This window comes from Molossus molossus, unplaced genomic scaffold (genome assembly GCF_014108415.1).
Source record: "Molossus molossus isolate mMolMol1 unplaced genomic scaffold, mMolMol1.p scaffold_m16_p_1, whole genome shotgun sequence".
In the NCBI taxonomy this organism is placed as follows: domain Eukaryota; kingdom Metazoa; phylum Chordata; class Mammalia; order Chiroptera; family Molossidae; genus Molossus; species Molossus molossus.
This window is the reverse complement of record NW_023425344.1, coordinates 195,223,229-195,242,233: the sequence shown is the minus strand read 5'-3', so window position 1 is coordinate 195,242,233 and position 19,005 is coordinate 195,223,229. Positions and strand designations below refer to the sequence as shown.

Genomic DNA, 19,005 nt, shown 5'->3' with positions numbered 1-19,005 from the left:
CCCTTCCTCTCTCTCTAAAATTAATAAAGAAAAAAGGAAAAAAATTAAAAAGATATGTCTGTGGAAGGAAGGAAGGAAGAAAGGAAGGAAGGAAGGAAGGAAGGGAGGGAGGGAGGGAGGGAAGGGAGGGAAGGGAGGGAGGGAGGGAGGAAGCACTCACTGACTGATAGGGCCAGTCTCTCTCTCTCCGAAGGGCTTCCCAGACTCCCGTTCTCTATACCCTCCCCCCTGTACAATGCCCCCGCTCCCACAGAAACCAGTCAGATGCTTCAGCAGCCACCACTTATCTTCGCAGAAATATTTTTGATAGAAAGAATGCAGTTCTCATTATAACAGCCCAGGAAAGTATTTTCTTAAGTCAGAGAAGAATTTGAATCAGAAAAACAGGAAATTCCTAAATACCTGGGTAGGAGATCACAGCCCACTCCAATCTCTCTGGTTTCCACTTCAGTCTTGGGCTGGGTTTCTATTAAATAATCCAGCTTGCTTTGCAGTTCATTATTCTAGGGATGAAGAAAAAAAGTATTTTGAGTAAAGCCAATATGTTCCTCCACAAATATGCATGATACAGTTTACATCTACGAGCGGACTTTCCCCCACGACATGGACATCCATCACAATGTATTTGTGGGGCACCTCTCACACAGTAAGAATTGAAGAAATACATTGACTGAATTCTTCCAGATAGCTTTCTGTGCATGTACATACATATGTATCCAATTTTACATAAATGGAAACAAACAAAATATACTGATCTATACATAAATCTGTTTTTCACTTAACAATTTGTTGTGAATACCTTTCCACATTTACTAGTTTTCTTTTTATGTCAACAAGCTCTTTTAATGCATTCATGGCATTCCATTGTATAGATGTACATAATTTCTTTAACTAGTCTCTTATTGATGGGAATTTAGATATTTAATGCATTTTTTGTGATTATAAATAAGGTACAGCTCAGCTTTTAATACTCCCTTATTAAACTATAAAATGAGTAAGTCTATTAATTTAATTTAATGGGAAATACCTCTATAACTTAATAATTAGTATTTCATAGGTGTGGAAAATTCAGAATCTCAAACATATAAAATAGAACAAGCTCTTTGGGATTAAAATTAGCATTCTAATTATTTTTTTTTCAGGCCAGGGCCAAACATTACGTCGGCTGATGATCACGTGCTCGGGACTTGGAAATCTGTCCCATGAGGGAAATGAGGGACAAAGGAGCAAAAGGTTGAGGCTATTGGAATAACAGACGAAGTGATGGTGGCTAAAATCTAAAGGGCAAAAACATATACAAATAATTTCAGAAAGAGGTTAACAGTGGTCTGTATATTTTGATTTTTGGATGTTTATTTAAGTTCTCTATATTTTTCTATAATGCTAGACTAAATTTCCATGAGGCAATGACCATATCTATCTTACTGGTTATATCCTCAGAGTGTGGCATATAAGAGATGCAAGATAGATATTTATTGAATAAAAAATGTGTAAATACCAATGGAACACTACACAGCTGTAAGAAAGAGAGATCTCTTATCCTTTGAGACAACATGGAGGGACCTGGAGAGCATGATGCTAAGCGATGTAAGCCAATCAGAGAAAGACAAATACCAGATGATCTCACTTATTTGTGGAATATAATGAACAAAATAAGCTGGTGAACAAAATAGACCCAGAGACATAGAAAAACTTCAGAGGAGTGGAGTGGAGGAGAGGTGGATGGATGAGATAAACCAAAGAATTTATATGCATGTATAATGCTGGGGGGGGGGGGATATCTGTAACAAAAATAAATTAATAAAAATTGCAAAAAAAAAAAATGGGTAAATGCTTTTACAGTGAGCATATTATTTGCATAACTAGAAAAATATTACAGCATCTATCTTTTCTTCTCTTTAAATTGGAGCTGGAGCTGAGGCTCTATTCTAAGGCACAAGATAGCACACCGAAGTTTAAAAGTTCCACGGAAACAGAGGCTCATTTGTTGGAGAGAAAGAATGTGGGTTACAGCTCAGTACCTCCTGCTCTGAATGGGCGCCACCGGAGCAGAGCAGCAGCTCGGTACAAACTCGTGTTCTGCAGGATATAAAAAACTACGAATTCTTTCTAATAAATGGGAAATGGCGTAAAGGAAGAGAATCCATTCCAGATTCCCTAGCAGCTGACAAGCCATGACGGATCCATAGGCTCCGAATCTATCCGCTGACACTCAGTCTGGGAGAATGGTGCTGGCATACTGCCAAGGGTACCCCCCTCCCTCTCTCTCTCTCTCTCTCTCTCTCTCTCTCTCTCACACACACACACACACACACACACATATACACACACACACACACCTTCCCTGGATTCTTATATTCATAAGGAAAAAGAAAGACAGAGAGGAGGCCTGCCCGTTAACAAGTTCCAGCAATCCTATCACCTTTACGCTTCTCAGTGCAAACTTTAATCATTAGGATTTCACAGAATGCTGGGGCGAGCACCTACAGTTAGGGAGCATAACAGACAAGGTTAGCCAATGTGTGCCAACTGGTCCATCGTGAAGAGTGGACAGGTAACCCCAAATCCTTTGTTCTATTTCATAGGAACTCTATATATACACATCAGACACTAAAGCACTGAAACCAAAAACGTATACAAATTTAATGCAATCAGTGAAAAAACTTCGTATCTACTATGTAACAGGCAATATATAAAAACAGGTGAGGGGAGGTAGCAGTTAAAAGAAATCAACATGGTTGGCAACCCTTGAAGAGCTCCACCTTATGGGACTACAGATAACTAAGCAGAAAATAACCCAACCAAGCTGAGTCCGTGCCAACGGGACCCGCAGAATATTAAGGAGGAATTCAGGGGAGATGGCTAACTCAAGATGAGGAGACAAACTGACTTGTAAATGGGAGTTGGGCAAGGGAAACAAAGTAAAAGAAACAAAAGGGATGAGTATTCCAGAATTGGGGCAACACACCGGGTTGAGAAAAGGCACCTAACTGCAGTACACGGGGGCAGGAATTAGTCACGAAGGGCTATGAGGGCCATTACAAGCACGTTACACCCAATCCTATGAGGCCGAGGTCAACAACGGATTTTATTTCAATCACTTGGGCTCCCAAGTAAAGATTGTACTGAAAGGAAACAAAACTGCAGGCAGGAAGATAAGTCAAAGAGGTCATTAAAACCTTCCAGTTAACAGAGAGAGCGAGCTGCACTTCTAGTATAGAGGAGTTAGCACTTAACAAACAAACCCTCTTGCAAGAATAACTATAAACTCTGAACAAAGACAAAAAACAGCTATGAAGTCTCTGGAGACTGAACAAGGACAGGCACGTTTTAGAGGCAGGTAAAACTTGGAACAAATGACAAGTATAGAATGGCTTCTCCGTGATTCATTTGTTTGCAGCTTCGCCCGAGAGCAGTACAATCATGGTGGTGGCAGCACAGATACAGTAAAAATTCAATGGAAAGATAATCTTTCTGGTAGAACAAACCAGGGGAAAGAGTCAGGATAAGCAGGGCTACCAGAAGTAGGGGGGGAGCCCGAAGGAGAGAAAGAAGTCAGAAACCCTAAATTCTGCATAAAGACTCGGCTCGGCTCTGGAAGACCCCTGAACCATGCATGTGTGGGGCACAGGAAAACAAGTTTATAGCCAAAGCTTAAAGAACTGACCTGAGATCTGAGTCATCACCCTCCACAGGCATGGGTGGGGTGGGGTGGGGGTGGTATAACCAAATATAGCCTTTTGAAACAAAAATCTCAACACTTCTTGGAACAATAAAACAGAATCCAAAGTCTCCACAAGAAAACATTTACAATCTCCAAATTATAATCCAAAATTACCTGACATAGAAGAGTTAGAAAAATGTGACCCATTTCCAAGGGAAAAGAGAATCAACAGATGCCAATCCTGAGATGACTCAGATATTGGAATTTGCAGACAAGGACTTTAAACAGCCATTATAACCATACCTAATGAGGTAAAGGAAAAATATGCTTGTAACTAATGAAGTAGTTTAGAAAATCAATAGAAAGAAATAGAAAACATAAAAAAGAAATAAATGGAAATTTCAGAACAGAAAAATACAATGCCTGAAATTTTTTTTTAAAAAAATCACTGGATTGGCCTGGCCAGTGTGGCTCCGTGGTTGAGTGTCGACTCATGCACCAAGAGGTCACTGGTTCGATTCCTGGTCAGGGCACATGCCCAGGTTGTGGGCCCGATCCCCCAGTAGGGGGCATGCAGGAGGCAGCCAATCGATGTTCTCTCTCATCGATGTTTCTATCTTTCTCTCCCTTCCTCTCTCTCTAAAAATCAATAAAAAAAAAAATCACTGGATTGGCTTAAGAAAAGAATGGTGATAACAAAGGAAGAAGTCAGTAAACTTGAAGACACATTAATAGAAACAATTTAATCAAAATAAGATAAAAAAGGAAAAGATTGAAAATAATAAATGGAACTTCACAGAACTGTGGGGCAATTTCTAAAAGCCTAACACTGGAATCACAGAAGAAAAGAGAAACTAGAGCAGAAAAAAATAGTCAAAGAAATAATGACTAAAAACTTCCCAAATTTGGTGAAAGACATAAACTTACAAATTCAAGAAGTTCAGAAAATCCCAAACAGGATAAATTCAAAGAGATACACACCTTGCCACATCATAGTCATATGAAAAGACTACAGAAAAATCATGAAAGAATCTGTGTAGGTGAATAATCATCATAATTACCACAGATTTCTCATCAAAACATGGAAGCCAGCAGACAATGAACACCAAGAGAAAGCAACTGTCAGCCTAGAACTCTATATGTTTCAGTAATGATGGTGAAATAAAGACCTTCCCTTCAGGTAAGAGAAATTAAGTGCATGTGTCACCATCTGACCCTCACTACATGAAATGTTAAATGAAAGTTCTTTAGGTGGAAGAGAGATGCTTTCAGAGAGAAACTCAGATGTTCAGGAATGAATGAACATCAGAAATAAACAGTCTATGCGTAAATATGAAAGACTCAATTTTCTTTTTCTTTTCCCCAAAGAAAATTGCATTTAATATTTGGTGTATTTCCTTTTGGGCTTTTATTATTCCCCATTCTCTCATATGTAATTAAATTATATTATAAATACTTTTGTACTTTGTTCTTTTCATTTATAAGCATTTCCTATTGTAAACATTTTAATGGTTGCATTATATTTTCTCTTTAAAATACATATGATTTTTAAAGCAAAAATTATAACAATGTATTGTGGGTTTATAATGTATATAGATACAACACATATAATAATCCTAACAGCAAGGGAAGGGGTAAATAGACCTATATCATGGCAAGATTTTTACATTTTACATGAAGTGGTACAATATTACCGCTAAGTAGACTGTGAACATTTAATGATGTATATTTTAATACCTAGAGCAATCACTATTAGAAAAAGGACACACAGCAAAATTCCAATTGATAAATTTAAATGGAATTCTAAAAAAATATTTAAGTGGTCCAAAGGAAAGGGGAAACAGAACAAAACAAAATAAACAAAACAAAGGGAATATAAAACAAATAAGAAAATGGTAGCTCTAAATTCAACCATATCATAATAATTAAACATCAATGCCCTGGCTGGTTTGGCTCAGTGGTTAGAGCGTCAGGCCTCATACCAAAGAGTCTCAGGTTCGATTTCGGTCAAGGGCACCTACCTTGGTTGTGGTTAGTCCCTGGCCCTGGTAGGGGTCGTGCGGGAGGCAACCAGTCGACGTGTGACACGTCAATGTTTCTTGCGCGTGTGCGCGTGCACTGTCTTTCTCTCTCCCCCCCCCCCCCACCTCCCTCCTACTCTATCTGAAAAATCAATGGAAAAAATATCCTCAGGTGAAGATTAAAAAAATAAATATATATATCTTTTAAAAATAATAATAATTAAATGTCAAAGGACTATATACTCCAATGAAAACACAGAGACTATTAGAATTTTTTTTTTAAAAAAAGCAAGACCCAACATCATATTGTCTGTAAGAGATGCACTTTGAATATAGAAGTATACCAGCCAGCTCCTCTTAAAGGGCCCGCGCATGGACTTATTGGACTCACTTCCTCTAAGCTTGGAGGGGAGGCAGCTGGAGGGGCACCAGAGACATATAGGGAAGAACTGGGCTGTTTGGCACTGGAGCGAGGGCTGGGGAGGGGGCTTTCTCCTGGACAGATGTGCTGTCAGAGGCCTTTGTTCCTTTGATGAGCCTTTCTCTGGGGTGGCAGATACCCACCATATCTGGGACTCCAGCAACCTGGCTCACACTGGTTGCTCCACCCTGGTGATTCACTAAGGCCCCGCCCCACCCAACTTTCAGGCCCACCCAAGCTGTTGCCAGTTGCTTAACCATAGGATTGGCCTGTCTTGGATCCTGCTTCAGGTTTTCCTAAATTCTTTCAAAAAAGCAGCATCCAGTATCAGCTAGCCCCATACCTCTTGTTAACACATAGAAACAAACACAGGGAGGCAGCCAAACTGAGGAGACAAAGAAACAGGTTCCAAAGGAAAGAACAGAACAAAACCCCAGGAAAAGAACTAAGTGAAATGGAGATAAGCAACCTAACAGATGCTGAGTTCAAAACACTGCTTATAAGGATACTCAATGAACTTAGTGAGAACCTCAGTGAACTTAGTGAGGGCCTCAAGAGCATAAAAAAGGAGCAGTCAAAAATGAAGGATGCACTAACTGAAATAAAGAATAATTTACACAGATTCAATAGTAGAGTAGGTAAAGCCAAGAAGCAAACCATCAATTTGGAATATAAGAAAGCAAAAAACACCCAATCAGAATAGAAAAAAGAAGCCAAAAAAATGAGGATAATGTAAGGAGCCTCTGGGACAACTTCAAACGTGCCAATAGTGGCATCTTGGGGGTGCCAGAAGGAGAAGAGACAGAAAAAATCGAACACCTATTTGAAACAATAATGTCAGAAAACTTCTCTAACTTGGTGAAGGAAATAGACATACAATTCCAGGAAGCACAGAGAGTCCCAAACAAGATGAACCCCAAGAGGCCCACACCAAGACACATCATCATCAAAATGCAAAAGGTTCAAGACAAAGAGAGAATCTTAAAAGTAGCAAGAGAAAAGCAGTTAGTTACCTACAAGGGAGTTCCCATAAGACTGTCAGCTGATTTCTCAGAAGAAATATTCAGAGTGATGAAAAGCAAGAATCTACAACCAAGATTACTCTCTCTTGCAAAGCTGTCATTTAGAATCGATGGCCACATAATGAGTTTCCCAGACAAGAAAAAGTTAAAGGCGTTCATCACCACCAAACCATTATTATATGAAATGTTGAAGGGTCTTCTTGAAGAAAAAGATAAAAAATATGAACAAACAAAATGGCACTGAATAGATATCTATTGACAATGGAATCTACAAACAAAATGAACAAGCAGAACAGAAACATTCTCCTAGATATAGGGAACATTCTGTTGGTTACCAGATGGGAGGGGGGGTTGGGGGGATGAGTGAAAAAGGTGACGGGATTAAGAAGTACAACTTGGTTGCTAGACTGACAAACCTCAAAGGGAAGGGGGTTGGGTGTGGGAAGAAATAAACCAAAGAACTTATATGCACATATGCATAACCAATGGACACAGACAACAGTGTGAGGAAAGGCAGGAGGGGGGTGGGAGTGGGGAGGAGGGGGTCAATGGGGGAAAAATAAGGAACATCTGTAATACATTCAACAATAAAGATAAAAAATATATATAGAGGCATATCAGTTAAAAATAAGTGGATAGAAAATATATACCATGCAAACACTAAACATAAGAAGGCAGGAGTGGCTATATTAATATCAGATAAAATGGACTTCAAGACAAATAGTATGAACAAATGTAGTGACCAACATTCATAATAATGAACAGGATAATTCATCACCAAGACATAACAATAAAAGATGTGCATCTACCTGTTAACGGAGCTACATATATGATGTCAAAAATAACAGAATTAAAGAAAGAGACAGTCTAAAATCATTGTAATGGACTTCAGCACCCCTCTCAGCAATTGATAGAATAATTATATAAAAACCAGGAAAACATAATCTGAACACTATTATTAACCACCTAAATCTAATTGATATTTATAGAACATACAAAAACAGCAGGATACATACACTTTCACAATATTTAACCAAGAGAAACCATATGCTGAGCCATAAAACAGGTCTCAATAAATTTAAAAGAATTAAAACCATACAAAGTATGTTCTCTGACCATAACAATTAAATTAGAAATCAAAACCTATAAGATATCTTAAAAAAAAACAAAACACCTCCAATAGTTGGAAGTTAAACAACACACTTGTAAATAATCCATAAGTGAAGGAAGACTCTCAAAGGAAATTAGAACATATTCTGAACTGGATGATAATGAAAATACATCATATCAAAGCCTGTGGGATGCAGACGAAGCAGAGCTTACAGGAATATTTATAGCTTTAAAGGCTTGTATTAAAAAAGAAGAAAGGTCTATAATCAGTGACCTATGGTCCACCTCAAGAAGCTAGAAAAAGAAGAGCAAAGTAATACCAAAATAATTAGAATGGAAGGAATACTGAATGTCAGAGTAAAACAATAAAATAGAAAACAGACAATAGAGAAAAATCAATAAAACCAAAAGCCATTTTAATTTTTTTAATATCAACAAAATTGGTAAGTCCCTAGCTAGACTGATCAACGAAGGGGGAGGAGTAAGGGAGGGAGGATGGCACACATGATCAATATCCAGAATTAAAGAGATACTGCAAGGAAACAGTTGAGTATCTATGTGGGGAAAAAAATCATCAATCGTTACTTCATACAAAACACAACAATGAACTCCCAAAGGATCATAGATCTAAAGGTAAAAGCAAAAACTTAAGATTTTTAGAGCAAATCATAGGAGAAAAATCTCTGTGACCTTGTAGTAGGCAAAGATTCCTTAGGATGCAAAAAGCATAAACCATAAAAGAAAACAATGATAAATTGAACTTTATGAAAAACAAAAACCTAAATAAAAATACCTTCTAAATATATCAAGAAAGTGAAAAAGCAAAGGGAATGAGAGAGAATGTTCACAGTACATATATCTGACAAAGAACTGGCATCCAGAATATACGAAGTACACTTAGCTCAGTAATAAGAAAATTAAAAACTCAATAAAACATTGGGCAAAAGGTTCGAACAGACACTTCAAAGAACAGTATCACTAGTGACCACAATATGCAAATAAAAATCACAGTGAGACACCACCATGTAACCTCTAAAATGGCTAAATCAAAAAGACTGACAACACTAAGGCAGGATGAGGATGTGGACAAGCTGGAATACACTAACTGCTGGTGGGAACACAAAATATCACAACCCTTTACCAAACTGGTTGACAGTTTCTTTAAAAGTTAAACATGCATCTAAAATGCAGCTATTCGACCTAGGAATTTACACAAGAGGAATAAAATATGTCCACTCAATGACCTGTACAGTAATGTTCATAGCAGCTTTATTCAAAATAGACCCACACTGGAAACAAGTCAAGTGTTGATCAACAAGTGTATGGACAGATAAACTGTGATATATTCATGCAGTGGAAAGCCACTCTGCAATACATCTCAAATCATTATATTTAAATCATTATGCCGAGTAAAAGAAGCTAGACACAAAAGAATACGTACTGTATGATTCCACTTACATAAAATGCAAACAGGTCACAGTGATAAAAGTGGCCCCTCCTTGAAAATAAAAAGTGGTGGCCTGGAAAGCATTGCCGAGGAAACAGAGTCCGTGCGGAGTGATGGACATGTTCTGTATCTTGACTGTGGTGTCACAAGTATAAAACCCATCGAATTGCACACATTATTTTCTTATTGAAGTATAGTTTCTGATATACAACATAATGATTTGATATGTGTATATATTGCTAAATGATCACCACAATAAGTCTGGTTAACATCTATCACTATCTATTTTAAATAGATGCAGTTTATTTACATAGAATAATATACAATAGAGTTGACAAGGAAAAAAATTAAAGATGATAAGAGTCTGAACATGGGTAGTACAAGAAAAGTTAGAAAGGGAGGGACAGATTTCAGAACTTCATAAAAAATAAAATGGACAGGACTCAATACAGGCCAACAAAGACTATCGCTCCCAGTCTTGCAGAATATGACTAAGCCGGACCCACAAAGAGCCGCAAAGAGCAGTTCGGACCCTACCCTGGCCTGCACGCTGTAAGACGTTGCCTTCAAGGTTGAGAATCAAGTTTCAGGGTTTTCCTGCTTTCAAATACCACCCCCTGGTGTTTAGATGTGAAATGCGTACCACCCAGTGGCTCCGGAGGCCGTGTGCCTTCCAGGAAGGAAGGACACGGTATGGCACCTTTTGGCAGTTTGGGGGAAATCATGTCACAAATGTATGGCAGCCACCCCCTCACACACACACTCCCTCAGGCCCGAACACGAGCGGTGGAGCTGTAGCTCACGCACTTACACAAGAACGTGTGCTCAATAAAGTGCGTACGTGCAGCCCTGGTGCCAGGGGCTGCTGCCCACTATCACACAGGGAAATTAGTAAGAGTCCCAGAAATGCATAACAGACATGTCGAGAGGTTTATGGACCACACAATACACATTAAATGCAGGATGGACCAAACCAAGACACTTGAATCCTTCCCTCTGACTTTTAAATTTAGCTGTATGTGTAAGATTTTCAGCAGAAAAGGATAAAATGGGATTTGTGCAGAATTTCAGAAAGCGTATCAACCTTCTGAAGATACATGCTGGGATTCTATTTTAAGAACATCTTCGATATCAAAAAGAGGAGATAAGATAGTTCTTCAGGAGGTAAGTGAATAAAAATTTGTGAGGAGAAAAAGAAAAAAGAATAGGCATATTTTTCTATCAGGATGGTTTGAATCAGTTGATGAAAACACAGTCTGATGGGCTAAACAAACTTTTGGGGATCTGGTGGGGGTGGGGATTGCAAAATCAAATGAGTTTAAGCATCAATAAGAACAAATGATGAATTCAGGGACCAAAATTATCCATCTTTCTCTATTTAAAAGAAGACGAGAAGGAGGAGGAAATACATAGCAATGACACATAGACAACTGAAGAAAAGGTAAACACATATACTTTTCTAATCACTTAGTATTAACTAATTTAATCTTTGTAACAACTCTGTGGAGAGGATTCCATTCACAGATGAGCAAACTAAGGTTAAGTGATTTGCTCAAGATCACACACTTAGTAAGCAGAGCTGAGATTTGAACTCGGGCGGCGTGGCTCCAGACTCGGCAACTAGGCCCTTAAAAGGAAGTAGCTACTTTATTAATACGATGGAATATAAGAGGTTGCCAGATCTGTTCACCAACACTTTTCAAAGAGATCTGAAACAGCACCATTGGCATCATTATGGTTTAAGTCAGGGGATGGAAAGTCACGGTATAAAAATTACTGGCATTAGAATAGGTCACATAATAGAAATTCTTAGAGGCCAACAGAACCTTGTATTGTAAAGCAATATAATTAGATAAATTTGGAGAACATTGATGGGACCTCGTGATCTTAGAAAGACACATATTTTCCCCAATTCGGTCACTACAAATATTGGCATAGCCCACTACCAATTCTCAGGTCCAGTCTTCAATGTAGTTCTCCAGTAAAATGAACCTGCTCTGACTTAAACCATAATGATGCCAATGGTGCTGTTTCAGATCTCTCTGAACATTCTGTCTTGGAACAGTACAGAAGCAAAGATGGGTCTGGAACACTTTGTTGCTGCCGAGCATCAAGAATGACTCCAAGAGCATCAGGAAGCCTGCTGCCTGGGCAAAGCGGTTAAAGCGCAGAACTCTCCCCGGCTGAAAGGTGACCACTGGAGCAACAAAGCAGGAGGAGGACAAGGAAATCATTACTATGAAAATAAGGAAAGTCTGAGAAATGCCTTGTGCTCACACGTCACTCAAAAGGAAAGTTAATATAAAGTGTACAAAAATATAGTTTTAATAGAAAAGAAGGGTGAGTATAAGATGTGAGAATTTGAATTGAATTTTAAAAACTGGGTTAAGGCAATGTAGTTTCTTTTACAGAGTATTCATTATAACGAGTGTTTATAAAATTTCTGTGTTAAATAGGAATTAATTGTAAATCAAGTTGTCCCAGGACTTTAGGGCCCATGGAAAGACTGGTCGGCCTCGGCAGCCATACAATCGGTAGAAAGCAATTCACCGGCATTAGTGGTCACACGCCATGAGCAAGGAAACAGTAGCCAGCCGTGTGTCTGTAACGCGATAACCAGTCACACGGCCTACAGAAGAAAACCAAGTACTCCAACTCCATCTCTCACGTCCTAGGAGATGAAATCTCTACATGGTCCAACTAAGTATGGTGAAATATTAATAAGGAATGTATCTGTTTCTAATAATGCATCACAATGACAAGGGACCCTGAAGATACAGTCCTGTGACCCAAGATTCAGCAGGGTCCCTACCACATCCTCTCACCTTAGCTATTCAGAAAGGGAATTCTATCTCCTTTGGATCTGAAAGTTCACTGCTCCTGTCTGGGAAGTGCCAAAATGATGTGAAGTCTAAGAAAACACTGAAATAAGTAAAACAATAGCTTTTGGAAGATAGAAAAAATAAGAACAGAAAAAATGAAGAAATACATTAGACTTGTGATATTTAATATTTTAGAGTAGGTTAAAGTGTAATTATATCATTCAATTTTGTCATTAACTTATTCGTACACATTTTATCTACTGTTTAAGGTGGCTATTTGAAGTGGTTAAAAGGAATTAGCCATACTAACTTTGTAGTGGAATTTAAGTAGGTTAACAGAATTTAATCTATCAAATGTATAACCTACCTTTAAATGCTCAAGAAAAATTGGTGTTCAAAGACTTACTTATTAGGTGTACACAGCAGGCACTGCTGGCCCCACCCAACCCTCTGGACACACCGTTTCCTGCCACACCATTGTGCCTCTTTGCCTGCGGGCTTCCTCTGACCACTGGAGTCCATCCGCTCTGCCCAGGGCAGAACTGCCCCCCCTCCCCCACACACACAGGCCTCAACCAATGGCCCACGGGAGTTAGCAGGTCAACGCTCCAGCTCAGAGCCAGTTGCACAGCCCTCCAGGAGACCCCGCAGTGGTACCTCCTCAGTAAGGCGCCCTGTACGGTACTGGCTTCTGGCCCCTCCCTGTCCACTGCCCCACTCCCTCACCAGGGCTTCCGGGGGGCACCTCCCAAATAAACTGTGTGCACTGATATCCACATCTCAGGGTCTGGGCAACCCAAACTAGGAAAGGAGAGGAGTTTAAGAAATCAAGCATTCGCCCTGTCGGTGTGGCTCACTGGATTGAGCGTCCTCCCATGAACTGACAGGTCGCGGTTCAGTTCCCGGGCAGGACACATGCCTGAGTAGCAGGCTCCATCTCCAGTAGGGGGCGTGCAGGAGGCAGCCAATCGATGTTTCTCTCTCACATTGATGTTTCTCTCTCTCTTTCCCTTCTTGTCTCTCTAAAAAATCAATAAAAACATATTTTTTTAAAAAAAGAAAATCAAGCATCAAGCAAAACACAAATATGTGTACAGCCTTTGTCCATGCACTGTATCCCCAGGACAATTCATAATCTACCAGCAGGAGAGCTGGTTGCGTAGCCCACCAGGGAGAGGAGCGGGGGGCACTGTCTCGGGTCACCTCTGTCTCTCCTGCCAGCATCTCCCTCCACTCTCCTATAGACACCCTCTCCCTAGACCCAGGAGTTTGCCCTGCGAAGCCACTCTCTGACTCCCATGGGCATGCTGTGATTCCAGCACGGGGAGCTGCGCCTTCAGAGGACACTCTTCACAACAGAAACATCCGTTCTCAGGGCTGGAGCTGGCCCAGCAACTGAGGGGAAGAAGCTGGAATGGCACCGGGCGCGTATCTGTTTATGCAGCCATCAGGGAACTGAGATTCTTGGGCTTTGAACCTGCTACCAGGACCCCATGGGCAACAAGGGACTTCTGGTTGTGACTTTTGTAGGCAGTCCCTCAAAAACAGAGTAAACGAAGACCCAGCTCACCACTCCGACAAACGTGGTGCTCAAGAGCTCGGGCTTTGAATCCAGGCTTACCCATCGCTGCCACCACACCGGGCACGTTCCTTAGTGCCTGACCCTCAATCCCCAGCTATAAGATGGGGGATGTAATCTAACCCATTGGGCATCCTCTCAATAGAGAGAGAACACTGCGAAGTCGCACATGATGCCAGGCTCCCTGTGCAGTCTCACCACATGGTCACACACGCAGGTGCAGTTAAATCCTCCTTTTGTAAGGAACTTCCCCAGCATCACCCAGCTTAAGAAGCAGATATCTGATTTCACTCTTAACTTCGATGTTATACAAAGAATACAGAAAAGAATATCTGTGCCCAACAAGTACTAGGAGCTTAAAAAAGGTTGCTTCTTCCCGGCCCCTTTCTTCAACCTCCTCTCCGCGGAAGATTCGTGGAGGCTCAGAGGGAGAGGCTCAATGCCAAGCCCTTAATAAACACTCTCCAGAGCAAACAGATTTGGCTTCTCCTTCTGTTAATACCTAAGCCCTTAAGGTTCTCCCAATTCCATAATTTCCTTCTGTGGAACCTACACAAAACCCCCAAAATGACTTTCAAAAAGTCAGGAAAACTAAAGCGCTTTCAATTTTCTGGTGAAATAAAGTCACCGCTAAAACATGTTGACTAGGTCTGGCCAGTTTGGCTCAGTGGTTGGAGTGTTGGCCTGCGGTCCAGAGAGATCCCGGTTCGGTTCCCGCTGGGGGCATGTACCTTGGTTGCAGTTTGTCCCTGGCTCTGGTTGGGTCGTGCGGGTGGCAGCCACTTGATGTGTCCTTTTCACGTCGATGTTTCTCTCTCTCTCTCTCCCCCTCCCACTCTATCTGAACAAAAAATGGAAAAATGTCCTCGGGTGTGGATAAAAAACAAACAAAAAAAACGATGTTGACTCAGTTTCAGCGATGACTGAGGAGTCGTCTCTGGGCCCGGCCGCGCTCACTGTGCTGGGTGGTCCTGAGCACAGCCACCGGCTCTCTGTGCCTCCTTTTCAAAAACTGCTTAATGCAAAGAGAATCCTCCTTGTCTGGCCTTTCTTAAAGTCGCTGAGAGCATCATGTGAAGAATGCATGTGAAAAGACTCCACACATTATGAAGCACTACACAAATGCGGGCAAGTATCAGCATCAATCAAAAGCTTATCAGACGTGCTAAGAAAATTCTCGAACAAGAAAAATGAGAGCCCGAATTAGAAGTGAGCAGCAGGCTAGAATGAGGAGAGCCAGGTGGCAAAGAAAAACTAGCTGTCAGAACCTCATTTTCAGTGTTGGCAGTTAACCTTCAATCAATTTTATAAGGCCAGGAAATGGCCATATTTTTAATTAAGTGGCGACGAGAGGCTCAGCCACGTAAAATGTAATCGTCGGGACGACACCAGCATCTTACCTCTCCTTCTAAGAAAGATATCTTTTCTAAAAGCTGCAGTATTAAGAGTTGTTTCTGTTGCACTTTCTTCTTTAATGATTCAATCTGGAAAGAAACAAATTAAAAATTGTTAGCCAAAAATACAGAATTGTGCGGGTTATTCAACGGGAAGTGACACCTTTCTTTTAAACAAAACCTACACATTGGTTCTTTGTGTTTCACGGAAAAGTATCAACATGAGGTGCTCGTGGACGGGGATGCTGTGCCCAGGTCAGCCTGGGCCATCAGACCTGGTTTAGGAGTCACAAGTCCTCAGGCGTGTTTAACCGACCTATCCACACTGATGTCGCCCTGTAACCCTTGTCGCCATCCCGCAGGTGTCCCAGAGAACACGCTTTGAGAAATGCAGATACAATGCTACATAAAATAATTTTTCAGTTTAAATTTATGAGGCAGCCAGCACATCACACATTCACCCCTGTGATTCCTGTCAGTACATTCATATTTGTTCAACTAGGTGCCAACATGTTTGGTCTGGGGAAGGGTCATTGTCACTAATAGTGCTAGTGAAATTCCGAGGACTGGAGACTGGTGTGGCCTGGGGTAAGCAGGGAAGGCTCCCTGGAGAGACAGCCGAGCTGGGTTTTCACCTTCGATTTCAATACACATGTCCTACCTGGGGCCCCTGTTTGCTCTTCCCTCACATCTCATGTCTCCGTGGACAAACCACAGATGCCCTGAGAGCAGGAACGAGGGCTCCGTACCAGGCCATGTCAGACACTAGTGCCAACAGTGTATAGGTTCGTTAAGTCACTTCTGATTTTGAAGAATGCACTAATTTTCCAACAATCATGTCAAATGCTTAAATTTGAGCATTTGCAAATCTTTGTTTTTTAATCTCTTTCAAGGCAAAATGACACAATTCCTATAAAAAGGACAAAAATACAATTGCCTGTACCGACTCAGCCATTCCTAAGGATAGATCCTAAAGACACATTGGCCAGAACATGAAATGACCTGAACACATGATTTTGTTTTTTAGAAAATAAAACTCTGTCAATAAGCGGCTGGTTAAATAAACCATGGTACATCTCAGCAATGGATGTCTAGCTAACCTTCAAAAAAAAAAAACAGCCCTGGCCGGTTTGGCTCAGCGGTTAAAGCGTCGGCCTGCGGTCCAGAGAGACCCGGGTTTGGTTCCCGCTAAGGGCGCGTACCTCGGTTGCAGTTTGTCCCCGGCCCTGGTTGGTCGTGCGGGTAGCAGCCACTCGATGTGTCCCTTCACGTCGATGTTTCTCTCTCTCTCTCTCCCTCCTGCTCTATCTAAACAAAAAATGGAAAAATGTCCTCGGGTGAGGATAAAAAAAAAAAAAAAAAAAAAAAAAAATCAAAAAAAAAAAACAAAGATCCCTAAACCACTGATATGGTGTGTTGTAAGGAATCTATAGTATGCCAGCTTCGGGGTAAAACAGGTGAGGACAGATGAATGCATGCATATCTGCAACAGGAAACACTGCAAAGATAAAAACAAATCTTAATTATCAAGAAATAGTTACCAATAGGAAGGGGGAGAAAATGAGAGGAGATGGGACAGAAGAAAGACTTTTTTGGTAAGGCTGTATTACACGGGTTTAATTTTGAAAGCATATTTTACAGATTCAAAAAATAAAACTAAAGCAAAAATGAAAAACAATAGTGAATCCTAAAATTTGAAAGCAAACTGATGTAAAGGAACTTAACTGTATATCAAATTGGTGAAAAGAATTTATTCAAGCGTTGTTGGAACAAGGTAATTTGACTATATTTTTTAGTGCAATGTATTCTAAAGATAAACGAAACTGCAAAAAAAAAAATCTCTCATTCACTAGGAAAATTGCTAGTAGTAATACCAGTATTAGTATTTTGAAACTACTGAATATATTGTATTATTATGTTTGAAACCAAGCTTTTTAGTGTAAGAGACAGAAGTACAAGTATGAAATCAAAGGAGTAAAAATAGTTATTAAATTTGAAATAAAAATATCAGTACAAGCTCATAATCTTTTATTTTCTTTTGTTAAATATGCATTTCCTAATTCTGTCCACTGAGAAAACTTAGAAACAATAACAATAAGCACATAATATATCCAGATTGTGGTATCTAAATACCATTCCTCAACAAAAGGACACAGGACATCTTGAAGGAATGGCCCATTTTAAGGGGCAAAAAATAGAGTATACTAAATGAACCCAGACACCTTGTTACGCTCAAAAACAAGGACAGAAAGGGTTTGCCTTGGGCCAAGGAAGGGATCATTTGAGTACCAAAAAGAAGAATGAATGTAACTGAATGGAATATATATATATACATATACATATATGTACACACACACATATATATATTTGTTTATTTATTTAAAACCCTCAGTGTTTTATGATTCTTCAAAAACAAAACAGTAACAATTCCTTAGACATCACTGGTAGTAACAGGGCATGAATCGCTTATTTACAAACTTGGCAATTTAGAGTAAAGAATAAAGCACTTATCTTGCCTTTCTTGTACATTTTAAGATGATTGAAAAGTCCTAGTTTATGAGGGAAAAAGCTTTACTTTTCAGGAGAAGTGCCGTAAATAAATACGGAAAGAATGATAAATTTAGAAAGTCATCATCGTGTAAGCCCCATGAAACAACTGACTCAAGCAACCGTCATTACAGATGAAACAGCTCGGCCGGTGTGGCTCAGTGGTTGAGCACAGACCCATGCACCAAGAGGTCACAGGTTTGATTCCCGGTCAGGGCACATGCCCAGGTTGTGGGCCAAATCATGCCCAGTGGGGGGCATGCAGGAGACGGCCCATTGACGTTCTCTCTCATCGATGTTTCTCTCTCTCTCTCTCTCTCTAACATCAGTAAAGAAATAGTAAATTTAAAAAAGATGAAACAGTGAGGGCAAAGCAAATGAGCGACTTGACAACTGTTTCGGGGGTTACCAACTGAATCCATGAGCAGCCTTAGCATCATCCAAAGTGGGACAATCACACACCATGTGCCTCGAAATGACACAAAATGGATCACACAGCACCACCATGGAGTATTCTTGCCTCCCCCCCCCCCCCCCCCCCCCCCGCAACACACACACAACAAGTTGAAACTGAGTCTAATAAAGCTTCTAGAGCTAATGGGAAAGAAAAGGTCCAAGCCGGAATGTGGGCATGTTTACAGGACGGCTGGCCAGGTTCTGCAATGTCACTGGGTGGGGTAAGCTGGTGGGGGTGGTAGACAGAGGGCAGCACACTGCGGTTAAAAGACTTAAGAAACATAACTACCAAGTGTAACGGATCTTCTCCGTGTGCCGACTGGAGCAAAGCATCGGTAAATGACAGTTCAGAAAAGGTTATTACACTGGTTGTTAGTAAACGATACCCAGGAGTTATCATCAATTTTGCTAAGTGTGGCAGTGGCAGTGTGATGAGATAAGAGAGAGTCCACGTGTTAGAGATGCACAGTGAAGTATATAAGAAACATATGCAGACTGTCTGGGGTTTACTTAAAATGATTC

The 19,005-nt window shown here is 40.4% G+C and overlaps 1 protein-coding gene across 2 annotated transcripts in view; it reads right to left on the bottom strand.

The window, feature by feature from the left end:
• The window catches only part of LOC118634185 (myocardial zonula adherens protein), a 96,937-nt gene that overhangs the window by 9,424 nt on the left and 68,508 nt on the right, over positions 1-19,005 (bottom strand). For both annotated transcript variants that reach the window (XM_036268536.1, XM_036268545.1), the window contains exons 11-12: positions 15,487-15,570; positions 403-503 (exon numbers count right to left, since the gene is read on the bottom strand). In XM_036268536.1, coding sequence (XP_036124429.1) covers positions 403-503; positions 15,487-15,570 — 185 coding nt within the window. The remainder of the gene's footprint in view (positions 1-402; positions 504-15,486; positions 15,571-19,005) is intronic.